Source organism: Strix uralensis, chromosome 4 (assembly GCF_047716275.1).
Source record: "Strix uralensis isolate ZFMK-TIS-50842 chromosome 4, bStrUra1, whole genome shotgun sequence".
NCBI classification, from domain to species: domain Eukaryota; kingdom Metazoa; phylum Chordata; class Aves; order Strigiformes; family Strigidae; genus Strix; species Strix uralensis.
The window spans coordinates 49,985,630-49,999,988 of record NC_133975.1 but is presented as its reverse complement, the minus strand read 5'-3'; the positions used below and the strand labels follow the sequence as shown (position 1 = coordinate 49,999,988).

Below are 14,359 nucleotides of genomic sequence, written 5' to 3'. Positions count from 1 at the left end.
CCAGCAGGGACTACTGATACTGCCCTTTGAATGATCTGAGAGTCCTAAACAAACATTCCCCCTCTTCCCTCCCATTTCCTCGGGAGGTGTTGATTTGTCAGCCCAGGCCTTTTGGCTCCTTCATACCATTTCCTCATTCAGTAATGCAGTTGCTGCAACCAGGCACTACCTACCTGAAAAGCACCCCTTCTTTTTCCCTTTTGCTATTATGTTTAAATGTCTTTCCTTTCTTTTTCAGGCATGCAAAACAGCTTTATAATCAATATAAACGACATGCTTGCTGCTTCTACAACTTCCACCTCATCCCTCCTGTCTGACCTGCCACCTATCCTTTTATCATCTCCTGCTTCTGCACGTCTACTCTTCCATGACCTGTGCTTTTCTATAGCACAGCTCTCATCTGCTAGCTCCAATTTGTACAATTACAGTTTGTAGCAATTACATCCTTTTCTATTATCGGAATATTTAGGACACCTATTTTAAAGGGTTTAATTTCAGGGTGCTGTTCTCTGTTACCGAGTTCTGTTAACGGCAGTCTGTCATCACAGAGACCTGCAGGGAGGGCTCTTCTGGAGCCTACTTGTGTCCGACTCTTGGATCAGCTACCCAGAACCCTGCCATCTTCCACTTCAAAGGTATCTCAGTCTGGATAAAAATAGCACGCAAGCAAAATCCACTGAAAGAAACACTGTCTACATCAGCAAAGTTTGTCACAACAGGAGGGGTTCGGGAGCAGCTGGTGCTCAAGCCCCCACATTAACCCATCTCTAAGACCAGTCTGGTCCCCTGAGCTGAACATCCGCACCACACGAGATGTGAACCTGTCTAGAGGAGCACTGACTGGTTCAGACCCTGACACCCCCACTATGGGTTGGACAACATAGTTTCTTCTGAAAGGAGTCTAGTTTGTATGGATTAAAACTGCCCTGAGACCCAAACCAAAGGGAAGTAAGCAGGGATGATCAGGAGATCTGCTTTACGTCTGCACTGTTCCTCTGAAACAAACTGAAAATGGTGATATAGCCAAAAGGGGTACGTAGTTCTAGTGTGGATCTCTCCCATTCTGTGCGGAGGGGTTGTACAGAAACACCAAACCCTTGACCTAGTCCCACCCCATGAGTACAGAACAGAAAATGCTGCAGCGCTGGTTAGGATACAACCTTTACTGCCTGCTTCACATAAGAGGTGGACTACACAGTCACACATTTATGCATTCATGAGCATATTCGGAAGAATAAGAAATGGAGAATGGTAAGTAATTTGAATTTAGGTGGCTTAGCCAACTATTTATGTAAAAGCAAGGAACAGTACTCTTGCCAGCCAGAAATGGCAAAAGCATTTTGGACACTATAAACTGCTGAGAAAAAAAAAGCTTCCAATTTTAGGTAAAATAATAGCATTCGCTAGTTACTCAAAGTGATTGCCTATACTTACTGTATATGGAACAACTTTTCAACATCTATATTCCAAGAAAATGCAAATTTTTTATCACACTACTTAAATAAAACCCAACACTGTAAGTATGTGAAGTAGGAAGAATGAAGAGAGAGAGAACTTAATAATTTTTAAAGTAGTACTATCTCTGACTGAACTTAGCATGCAGCTGAATTTTTTTTCCTTATGGCAAGCAATTTTACAACTAAAGAAATATATCCTGCTTCAAATAAAATAAAGTTTCTTGTAAAAGAAAAAAATCTTGTAAAGATACACTTGGGCACTGAGTTTTAAAAATCTTATAGTGGATATTAAAAAGACCTCAAGCCAAGACCCACTGCAAAACAAGAAAAAATAAATAGGCCTTTAAGAAAATAAATGGTTTGAACCTACCAAAACGCTTTTCTGTTTTTCATTCCAGACTAACATTTCATTGAAATCAATATACATCTTTACTTTTAAAGGGAAAGCGCAACTACCCTTCCAACTGTTTCTCCTTTCTGCATTAGGTTTTTGTCACTTTCAAAATAAAAGGCTTAGATCAACTACAAAACGTAAGAGCAGCAATAACATATAAAAAATAAATTAAAAAACCCTCAAATGCCATCTTCAATTTCCTTAGTATTTGAAAAGTGGTCTTGCTTCTTAATGTGAAAGATAATATGAGGAGAACAACTGAAGGCCATACAGGTGAGACTTCAGAATAACTGAGTACCACTTGTTACTGCCAGCTTCTATTCCAAAGGACAATGCTACCTTGAAACAGTACATATGTCCAGCTTATGAGTCCCTTGAAATTTAGCTTTAAAATTAATTGGAAATATAATTTCATATAAAATAAGATAGTGCTATTAAGCAGGTTTAGCAGGCATAAAGTACATAAAAGAAAGCCCTCCCCATTTCTCTTTCTGTACAGGAAAAACTTTGTATTGCAAGAATGATGCTTCACGTGCCATTTAACACTGCCCTTTGGCCAGAGCTAGCTCCCCTGACCTTAAGAATGTGCTTTTATCATTTGACTGTTTAAGACTTGCCCCTTTCATAAAACTGACGTGGAAAATAAGCACACAGAAAATGAGGTGACTCGGCATTAGCCAAGGAGATAAAACACTGAGATGTAGCTACGTGACTTTGAAAGCTTTTGGTTCTAAAACAAGGAACCTCCTTTTGCGAATACAACAAAAACTACCAGTGACAGAAGTGGTCAATAAATGCTACTCGATGATCTCCAGTTATGAAAGCTCTCTCTCCCCCCCCCCCCCCCCCCCCCGCCCCCCTCAGATCAGCATTTAGTACCACAACAAAGTATTTTGAAAAGCCTAAAGTATCTAATTATTTATTTACTAAAGCATGGCTTCTACATTACTAACCCCAAATTTGGGACCCTAAAATAATAACGGCTTAACTACAGGCAAAATTGCCATGGGCTTACAGACTTCTTTTCCTTATCCTGACCAAACAGCCCATGGCATTGCTTTTACCGTCAAGCATGTTTGCACCACTCTCTCAAACATTTCAGCCTTTCATAATATTTTTTTAAAAATATGTAATTATTGATAACTAGCAATCTTATGTGAGAAAATACACACTGTGCACCGTAGATAACAAAATAGCTTGTTAGTACAAAAGCTTTAACATTACAAAACGTTAAAATGCAATGTAGTATTACATTATCATATATACAAAGTACCATTCAGATATGATTCTTAGGGGTTAAAAAGACATACTTCTATGAACAGTGTCAAAAAAGATACACCATAATAATTAAATGTGAATATTTTTAAGAAACTGAATAATGTGTCCAAGAGTCTCTTAATTCCAAACTTCCAGTGCTTTAAGCAGATTATAAATGTGTAAAAATAGAGGGAAGAAGTTCTACATTATTATTTTAACGTTCAGAACTGACAGTGATTGAGATCAATGGTATTATGTGGCAGCATGAATCAAGCCAAAAGCACGCTTCTGCCTGCAAAATTGTATGCTCGCTACTGTATGTACAATATTGCTCTTCTATTTTTGCCTGTTATAGTAGTTGAAACAATGCCTGTATTAGTTAGTTACTCCTTTTGAAAATGTTTTTAGAAGTAACAGTTTATTAATCAAGATAGGAAGACATAATATTTCCATTTTTCAAGTCAATGACTAGGACTCCTCCCTACTTCTTAAAAATACAGAGCAAAACTGTAAAGGGATCTCCATGGTACAGATTACGGAATGGGAGCAGAGGCCTGCCCCAAACTGCGTTTCTATTAAGGTGTATTAACGTACACAAAATTGGCTTAGGTGCTACCAGATTGGTGTCCACGTAGATTTCACTTTCAACCTGTTCAAGTGGTCCATAGCACTGTCCCTCACACCTTTTCTTTTGTCAGATTAAGTTTCAGGCATTGTTGAAGACTGTTGGAGAGATACAGAAAACCTCTTTCCCTCCTCTGTTCAACTGTGTACACATGAACTGGCTGACATTGTGTTCAGTATACAAATACCACACTGAGTTTCCTTTTAACCTATTTTTGCTAAACTTTTCTTTCTATTCTTAGAAGACATCAGACTTAGACAAATTCAGTGCTATACCTGCACTGAAGTAAACCATGCACTAAAGCTTACTGGTCTCCAAGTGAAAACGTCTCGAGTTAGCCTGAGGCCACGGAGGTAGCTGTTGCATTTGGACAGACTTTGCAGAAAATGTGAAAGCATCAAACAGGAAGGGTCATTTTATTAAGAAACCAGAGAAAACAGTTATTTTTTGTGAATCTCTACAGTAACTAGCTGAAACAGTGAACAATTCCTTAAAGTTAATGCCCATTTGTTTCTGCAGCAGTACACAAAATCAACGACAGAGACATTCTGGGATGTTTAAGGAGGACAGCCTCTACTGAAGCAACTTTTTACTTAAATCATGGCAGTAAGGTTCTTCAGATGTTTATTTCTCTAAGCACTGGTTACCTGAAACATTTTCAGCCATTCCTGAAGGCCCGTCGGTGGCTGCACAGATGTAATGCGGCGACGTTGCTGTCCCTGGCCATTGGCTGCCCTCAGGTCCCCAAAAGTAGTAGGTGTGGCAGAGCACGGCACCAGCCCCGTAGTACTGCGATACAAATAAAAAGTCATAGTCACATGTAAGACATTAATGAAAATTTAGAAGTCTGCTGCAGAACCAAAAATCCAGTACAGAATTTGCAACCAGAACTTAAAACTCTGTAACCTCACGCAAAAGCAGTAACGTGAAAAATTGTTCTGCTGGTCACTCAGGAAGTCAGTTCCCTCACTTACATAAATCCACCTGTTTCTACCACTGCAGCACTAATCCTCCAGCTAGGGGGAAAATGGGGATCACCTTTCAAGGCCGAAAAATTACCACTGTTAATTGGCCAGCAGGTTGTCTGTAAAGATGCAGGTTTATATATTCCTCTTCCTTGTCAGAATATTTCCTTTCCTTCTGGGCTGCATTTGTGCCTTCTGACTGGTGATGTAGGAAGCCAGAGCTCAGAGTCTCACCTGTATGTGAAATGTGCTTGTGCCACTTCATCACCAAACAGGAAAAAAATGTATCTATTTTTAGCTCTTAATATATTTTGTTGACAAAGAGCTAGTAATATCAAGCAGTTCTAGTGGCTTAGTGGTTTGGAACTGGGCTTTGAAATAACTCTCTACAGTCTTTTAAAGTTAGCGTGTTGATGGAGTGACACAAGAATTAAAGGGGGGGTGAGGTGAAGAGGGAAAAGGAGCCAAAGGTGCTCTCTGAATTACAGTTTGATTTTTTCACTCTGACATGTTAAAAACCAGCTCATTCATACGGGATGAAGCTTTTAAAAGAGCTGGGATTAAGCCGCTATTGTAGAAGTCTAAAGAAATACAGCTGACTGGGTTTTCTTTTTTTTTTTTTTTTTTTTTACATAATGTAAAGTACTTCGTTCACAGAATATCAAAGTTGTATTCCCTAGCAGGAAATTTGGAACTCCAGTAGTGTTTGCACAAGCATGAAAATTTTAAATACAGTGTGGGACTCCAAAAAACCCTTTGCTTTTGTGTATAATAAATCCAGCTTTTTAGTAGGTATGAGCTTTGGGGTTTTACTGACTTTTCAGTGGCTACAGGAATAGCTTCAAATGATGCAAGGCAAGTTCATTTTAATATTTATCTCATCATACTCTACAAATACTTCACTCTTCCTTGTTCTGAAGGACAATCATAGCATGTCCTAACATTTACTTCAACTGGTAAAGAAAAGATTGGTTTGAAGAGGCTTATTTTTAACTGTTAATTTTAATGAGTAATAACAGAAACAGAAGCTGATATAAAACTCCTGTTTCACAGCTGAAGGATCCTCTTAATGACACTTGTTTACTTGCTTTACCTGTTATATGCAAAGAAGGTTTATCAGGCTTGCCAATTTTAAAGTGTCTGATCCTAGGGAAAATGGAAGCAAGCAGGCACAAGAACTGCATCATTTGCCTAAATATTGTTTAAATAAAATGTAATCAAACAGTTTAAAAGAGAGAGGATCCAATGTTACTTAAGGATTCTTTTACGCCAGTAATGACTCAAAATCCAAGCAATGTCAATTTGAAAGTGTTTTTAAAATAAAATCTGGTTTTACAGCTTACTCACTCTCATCACCTGTACAGAGATCCAGCAAAGGCCTATCATTTAAGGTCCAAAATAAGGCTCTTAAAAACTGGCTTATATTGGATCTGAGCAATACGTAGCCTTGAGCTTGCCCCAGTAGAACAGTTGCACTTTAATTTCTTCTGCTGTAAACTGGTTCTCAGTCAAAAACAGTTATTCAAAACAAGATCTAAAAGCTTCTTTCCTTTGACCCGAGATTAAACCACAAGATTTTTGTTCATGCTTTATTTTTCCTGTATGTTTTCATTCCCCCAAAACAGCCAGTCAGGTTTCTGTGGAAGCTAAGCCGGACAAGTCCAGCGGTTCCTCTGAATTGGACAGACACACTTGACAAAAAGTGCACCTTCTCTGTTGCTGAACTGTTTACTCTTACAGGAGTGCAGAGGATGGTGTGTCACCCAGAGAACTGGTGGCCAACAAGAGTGTTCTTCCATGAGACTGATTTAGAAAGCCAGAGAAGCTACCAACTTGAGGCTTGAGGGGGATGTGGAAGCTGCAACATGTGCTTCTCAGCAACAAGACACAGCCTCTTTTCTCTACTGCAGTGTTTACACATCTGAAAAGCAACCCTGGAACCTGTTTCCCCACACTGTCCTAACTTTTCGCTCACCACCTGATAAACCTCTTAAAGGAAGAGAAATAAAACGTGAATTACTTTTGAAAGATCTGTCAGTGACTGAACACTACTATAGCATGTTCAAAAGAAAGAACATCCCCCGACAGTTTTGGGAGGCAAGCACCAATGCTTGTGGAAGGGCTGATGCTTATTATGAGGAAAAAACGTAAAATGGTGTAAATTCAAACAGGATGGGAAGCAGCGTGACATCCGAGCACAATTGTTATGGCAACTATACAGTAAGAACTGCAGTTGTAAGGCGTGCATCCAGGGCCCTACTCTACCACTGCTTCTCAGGTTCAGGAGTGCTTGCCCCACAAAGCATCTGACTGGAGCAGCAGCAGTTATTTGTGTTGTCTGGTACCATTTAGGAGTAGTAAGGAAACAGACTAGAACCCATAATACTTTCATATTGTGGATAACAAGTGTGTGTGTGTGTTCCTGTTAAGATCAGATGGTCTGCTCTGCCTACAAAAATTTCCACTCTCATTCCTGTTACCATAGCAAAGCGATACATTTGATCACAGTTTGTAATAGTCTTAGGGTTTATCATTATGTCCCTTTTTAAAAATCTGATTGATTTTATTCCCAGGAATGCTTCAGGCCTCAAAAAGTCTCTAAGTAAAGGGGCATGCTATGTTTAGAATGAAGCACAAACCTCAACCGAAGAAATGCAAGTCTGGCTACTTCATTAAAACTCATCTTCAGTTCACGTAATTTAAATTAGCTAAGCAATACACGAATGCTGATACCACCCCTTCTTTGCCTTACAGTGCTCTAACATTAAGAGGAGCCATGAATCAGGCTTAGCAATTGGAAAGATGGGATATACGTAAGAATCAGGATCCAGTGATCTGTTACTGCATTTAATTACCTTGTGTATTCTGAAACTTTGCAGGGTTTCTTTCCCAGAGAGAAAGAACGGACCTCGGAGCCATGGTCCAACTTTCTCTTCATCTGCAAGGTGAGGGAAAAGAGTAACAACACGGATTTAGTTACATGACCAGCCTTACTTATGCATACTTCTGTACAATTAATCCATTTTTACCTTTCACGTTAATATCGAATTTCAACAAAGTTGACACAAGATGATTTAAAGCAACATTTTAGTTTCTAGCTTCAACAATATTTGGTACATGTTTTATATGCTGCATGTATATATTATTGCTGGTTTAGGGTCCAAAATCTACTGGAATTACTCTCTTTTAATTTCCAAATTTCAAATGTGAAAAAGTGTGCAGAACTCTGTGTTGGTTTATTTACTAAACTGTTCTCTCTCTGTTCTCCTGGGAGAGAAAGGAAAGAACTAAACCAAACCCCTTCATTCTTTGTGTTCAGGTTCATTGCTAAGTCTCTCATGGAAATGGTTAAATTTTAGGTAGCCTGTCTGCATTATAAACCAAATATTCATTTTAGAGCCTAAAAAAAGGAATTCAAATATATTTTTTCTTTTGACTACCCTTTTAAAGTTGTACATTGAAAACATTTATAAAACTGCAGCAAAACTCACTGACAAATTAACTGACATTTTTACAAGAAGGGTAAGGATGAAAACCACTAAACCTCAGTCTTGAATGTCACCCGCAATTAGATATGATCAAAACCAAATAATGAGCAGGGCAGCTGCTAAAAGGGGAAGCCAGTCTGCAAAAATTACCAAAGAGATGGAAACCAGTGAAAGCTGTATTTATCCAGTCAGACAAACAACGATTACTTTCTACATATTTGGGTAATCTTTAACCACAAGTTTTTTACTCACTGAGACATACATGTGCCAAATGCAATTTCCGAGGTTTTTTTAAGATGTGATACACCAAAACACTTTAGCCAGCAGAAGAATGCTGTTTACAACTGTGAGCTGCAAAATAAACTACTTGCATTACAATTCAGACTTTAGTGTGAGCATTTGCTCCCTTTTTTCAAAATTTCTTATTTAAGATACAGTTTAAAAGTTGGCGTCTTTCTTACAGACTGATCTTTTTTTAATGTGATCTTAGAACATATTTAACCATTTACTGTATCAGTCTCCCCACCTAAAAACACACATCAAAAAACCGACAGGATTCCCTAAAGCTTCTGCTCCATATACTTTTGTTGTGATTTTATTTTTTACTTTAAAAACACCTTTATGGCTTTCACTAAGAACAGTCACTGAAGGTGTTGTGTTTTGCTTCGTGATTACAAAGGAAAGCTAAGTAAGGTTAAGTAGTCTCGTTTTTACAGTAACAGCTACAACACAAGCAGAGCTTGCCTGGCAGCCGTGGTTCCTTGCCCATGCCTCACATGGGACAGCATCTCACCAGGCAGGCGTTCAGCCAGAACCACCAACCTCGCCCTCGCCGCTTCCCCACGCCCCAGGGAGAGCAGCCCCCCGTGCTTCCCCAGGAAAACCAGTTGTAAGCTACACTGAAAAATAATGGATACCATCTTTTATCGCTGTGCTAGACAAGCGAGCCATCCACGTTACTGGAAGATGTTAGGTAAGATGTTTGAGCATGAATTTCAGTATTTGATGATAGACTTTTCAGAAAGGATTTTTCTTGTTCACAGAAAATTTTTATTTCCAGCTTGCCTTTCTGAGAGGTTATCATCATCACGTTCCTCTTCTGCTTCTCCTAAGAGAGAGATGCAGTTTTACAAAAGCACACCTTAAAAATAAGAAGTACGAAGCCTGCAGTAGAATAAGCAGCTGTAGTGCCTTACTCTTTGGCGTTAGCAGAGAAAACAACATGCAGTTCTCTATTCTGTTGCCTAATAGCAATTTCACCCATTTCTTTTGGTCAGGTCTTTTTCCAGGTATTTTAGGGAACTTTCTCATGGGGTCCACCACACAGACGGACTTTCAGCATCTCAGAAGGTGCTAAGTAAATACACGGTCAAAAATGTCGTTTACCCCACGAAGAAGATAAAACTTTCTCTACAGCTGAGAGGTCTAGTGACAAGATTTAGATTATCAGTAAGGTATCTGTGTAACCGAAAAACACAAACCGCCGCGCAAGCATCCCCGTAAATATTTAATCTGTCTCTAGGAAAACACAACTCCTTTAGATAACGTTTATTTATCGAAATAATTGAGATTGCAGTAGATTTATTTTAAAAAAGGGCAGCGAACTGTATTCCGCATCGCCACCCGCCGCGGAGCGCCGGCAGCCCCCCCCGGCAGCACACTGCAGCCCCCGCCGGCACGTCTCCGCCCGCGGAGCGCCAGCGCGGAAGACGCGCGGCCGCGGCCCCTCCCTGCTTGCCTGCCTCCGCGGGCGCGCAGCCGGGGGTTGGGGGGGGGCGTGTTGTGTGATGGTGGGGAGGGGGGGGGGGGGCGCGGCCACTCACTTTGTAGAAGATCATCTTGAGGGTGCCGTAGAACCCCATGGTGTCGGCGCGCTTCCCCTTGCGCGGCTGCGGCGCGCCGCGGGCCCGGCGGCCGGGCAGGCGCTGGCAGTACAGCCCCTTCTCCGGCAGGTAGGTCACCGCCTCCCGCGCCGACATGCTCGGGCACGGCGGGCGGCGGCGCGGCCCGGCTCGGCCCTGCCCTGCGCGGAGCCCGGCTCCCCCTGCCTGCCTCGCTGCCTGCCTGCCCGCCTGCCTGCCCGCCGGCCGGCCTGCCTGCTGCCTGCTCCCGCCCCCCGCCTCCCCCCGCGCCCGCCCCGTCCCTCCCCCCCCGCCCGCCTCCGCAGCGGCGGCGGCGCGGCACTGCGGGCTGCGCGGCCGGGAGGGAGCCCGCGGGCCCCGCCGGCGGGAAGCCGCCCCCACCCCGGCAAAAGAGAAGGGAGGGAAAAAAAATAGCGCTGCGTGGGTTGGGGTTATCCCCCCTCCCCCCCCTTTTTTTTTTTTTGGTAACTCCTCAAACCGCCTCGGAGGCCGGGGGCCTGCCCCCACCCTCGCTCTATTCCCCCAGTGCCACACGCTTCACGGTTTTCCAAGCGGGAGCAAAACAAGCTCATTTCCACTAATTATAATTATACCGTCGCCCTCGGCGAGCCTGGCTGGACTCGTACGTGATTGCATTCCGTGGCCGGGCGCAAATTAGTCCTTCAAAAGTGCGGTTAATTTTAGAATAATTTGAAATACACTACAGTTTTGCTAGGGGAAAAAAGATGCTGAAATACCCTCTATTGGCTAAACAATAGAATAAACAGGGTCTGAGGATTTAGGAGTTGAAAGACCCGAATCCAACAATTATGTAATACACATTAAAATACTAATTCTCAGCGTAGCGGCGGGGAAGCTGAAAAACGCCGGAGCGGGTCCAGGGTTTCCCCCGCACTCAGGCAGCCTTCCCCGCGCACCGGGCGGCCTGCGCGCACACGCTCCCCACGCTCTCAAACGGCAGCCCTCCGGCGACGCCAAAGCCATCTTAGCTCGGTCTTCGAACCCTGTGAAGGATGCTCACCTATATTTTCAGAGAAAGCGTAAGGAAATCCCTAGGTAATTACTTGCTAAAGAACGCTTCTTTTGCGGTCGTTCCCTACTCCGTGCACATCAACAAATCTGTTCAATTCACCCTTACGGTTCGATTCAAGGGCATGGAAGTTCCTGACATATGGTTGGGCTCTCAGACAGATACCTGCAACCAGCACAGCAGTGAGGCAGCTTCTTTTTATTTTTTTTTAGTTTCTAAACAGACAACTCAAATGAGAGACTCCAGCTTCTGCAATTTTTCCTTGTTTTTTTTTCTGCCCAAGTGCAGAGCAGAGCATACTCAGAACATGATCTGAAGCTGCAACGTTCCTCTATAATTTTCCCCAGGTGCAGTGGGAACTGGAGACTCTCAGCAGCCCTCCGGACCGATGCACTCAAACAGAAGCAAACACATAGTCAGTTCCTGTTGACCTGAGGGGAAACCATCTTTATAAAGCAGAACAAAAAAAGTAGAAAAAAGAACGCGTATCTAAAGGAGTGGAATTACTTTCTGTAAAATTTGCCAGCTTCCTCATTAGTACTTTAAAAAAACCCTCGTACATATTGTTACTTTAGAATAGCTAAGCGTGCCAGGTGTTAGCACACTCAGATAAGGCAAAATCACTACACCCAGAGCACACAAGATCCAGCTTCTATGTGGTTTTACATGTATCTCCCATCTAGCACCGAGTCCTTGTAGTCTTTTCTGTCTCCCAGTGAAAATGGTTCTGCCCATCAAATCTTGGCATTTATGCCATTATCCATTAAACTGCAGTGCTGTATATTTTATGAGAACAAAATGGTCTTGAGTTGACTTCATACCTCAGATATGAACAGAGCTGTACATATCCCAGGAGACTATTACTGTCTTCCTTTGCTAGCACATCACATGCAAAGGGGAAGGAAAAAAAAACATAGACTGCATATACACATTAAATAATCACAGGAAGCAAATTAATACCCAAACCATCAGAGTATGAAAGAATTCTAACATTGCTGTGGGGATTTAGAAGTACTTCATATACAGGTATGCATAACGCCCTGTAACGTTCACAGCTATCTCTGCCCCTTCCCCAGTCTGTAAGTGCACTCGGTGCAGAGTGGGGACGACTGCTACTCTTCCTCCAGCATCGCAGCAGGCACTGGCAGGAAATCCTCGGGGATCAGCCTCTGCCCCAGCCCAAAGGCAAGTGTAACCTGACAGCACAACTAGATTTATCTTTTGAACAAAATGTGCTTTGGAGTCAGCAGTCAATGAGTTGGATAATAATTAGAAATTACTATTTTCCTCTCTTTTGGAGTACTACTATAGCCGATTCCTCCTCTTTTGATAATGATTGGCAGATACTCTCTCACAGTAGAAAAACACCAACCTAACTGCTAATCTCTTTGCCTCAGTCAGGACCCATGTAGTAACCCCAACAATCATTTGCTACTGGTAGAAAACTTGGTATATCAGGTATTTATTCTTCACAAAAGGTTGGGGTTTTTTCATAATTTTAGATACAGATACCACAGACAGACTTTGACATTTGAACAGTGACCATCTTTCATCTAGCAGTATGCCTTTCTCAGAGCAAGAGACAAAAATTGCATATGGATATGGCTCTGGCTCTCAGTATGTTTCTCTACAGTAGTACTACTTTTGATTCTCTACAAATAAAGAATCATCCTCTCTACCTCAAATTAAGTTGTATAGTCTCTGGGTAGTTGCAAGACTACTCTGTTTGGGTGTCTGCTCTTCCCCAGAATGCCTAACCACAGCCTGGGCTCTCTGTAGTCGATGGAGAGGAACACACTCCACCAGCGGCTAAGGGCACCTCCCATTAGGCTCCCGCTCTAAATTACTGTCTAGAAAGGACTTTTGCTCTCTCCCCTGACTTTGAGAACTCCCCTTTCCTTGGGTAAGTCTAGTGTCATGAATACACCACACTCAATCGTAAGAAATTACGTAAGGCTTTGCAAAAGTAGCAGGCAACTGCCTAACCCGGGAAGACTGAGCAGCACTGCAGGTCACACAGCTTCACTCTGCACCCTCCTGGAAAATACAGTGGTGGAGGAATAACACCCCAACCCCTTAGGTGCTTTTCAGGGCCCGAGAGCAAGTAGCAGAGATGATGCATTTATTACATCTCTATGGAAATTTGCAATAATATTTATTGCAGTAACTTCATATGGTCTAAGAATACTTAATGGTATAAAGTAAATCCTCATCACAAATTAAGGTACATCGAGGAAGACTATAGTTTATAAAGCAATGTTAAGAGAGGAATCAAAAGTTGCCATGTTTCTTTCCCTATTTCATATATATTCAACTTCAAAGGTTAGTTTTGTTTAAGCTGAAGATACTTTTTCAAGGTTTTAAAACCACAAACAGCATACAATTCATGACATTTAGAAAAATGTCTACACCAAAATTACATAGTTTCCACTGGACACAAGTCCAATCTTATTTCCCGTCAGTACTGCCAGCTCTTAATTAATAAAAATTCACACCATCCAATTCTTTTCCTGTTGGCAACATTTCTAGCACCTTTACCAGTTTGTCATGTGGCATGCTGTAATTAAGACCGTCTATTACTTCTAATGAAAGACTAGAATGAATTACAGAAATCACCCGCAGAGCTATATAATCCCCAGAAGAATAGAGATTACAGTGCAACAGACCAAAGAAACAACATTTTTGTTTTTTTAGTTGGAGAAACATTTTTGAGAGGAGAGACCACAGGATGCTCTGGCCGTGGCGATGGCCAGTCAGCATTCTGGGAGTACACTGGTGCTTAAACCACGGAATGCAAAAACCATAATTGGCATTTCACATACACATATGTGCGTTAGGAGCATAATGTGTGCAGGAGGAACTGTGGAGCAATATGGTTTGGTATCTCCATTAATATTGGTAAATGCATCATTCAAGACGGTGCCAGAAGGGATTCTGTGTACTCTGCACATTTAGCAGACGTTTAGCAGACTGAGTCCTTTAGAAGCATTTCAGAGGGATTTTTGTGTGTTGTCTAATAGGATTGCAGTTTTTTCCACCCAGGAAACCAAACACCCTAATCAAGTGGGGCCAAATCCCTAGCTGCACAAGATTTACCCTGGAGATAGTGAAGACGACCCGGCAAGGACAGTCACGCTTAATTGTTTTTCCCTTTCTCAAATTTGGACCCACTTAGGTTTTAAACACTTCCCTTCTGCTTGGTAATCTAGTTTAGGCAGCTGCAGCAGCCAGCGCTTTGTCTTCTATACTCGACCTCTTCATCTGACCACATACTTCATTTA

General features: G+C 42.0%; 1 protein-coding gene across 5 annotated transcripts in view; it reads right to left on the bottom strand.

Moving 5' to 3' along the window:
- Nucleotides 1-14,359, bottom strand: part of FBXW7 (F-box and WD repeat domain containing 7) — a 190,934-nt gene that overhangs the window by 23,526 nt on the left and 153,049 nt on the right. For 3 of the 5 annotated variants that reach the window (XM_074866670.1, XM_074866673.1, XM_074866672.1), the window contains 2 exons: nt 7,554-7,636; nt 4,381-4,522 (listed from right to left, as the gene is read on the bottom strand). In XM_074866670.1, the coding sequence (XP_074722771.1) occupies nt 4,381-4,522; nt 7,554-7,636 (225 nt within the window). Of the gene's footprint in view, nt 1-4,380; nt 4,523-7,553; nt 7,637-10,009; nt 10,219-14,359 lie in introns of those variants that run through there. The other 2 variants (XM_074866671.1, XR_012628736.1) reach the window with 2 other exon arrangements.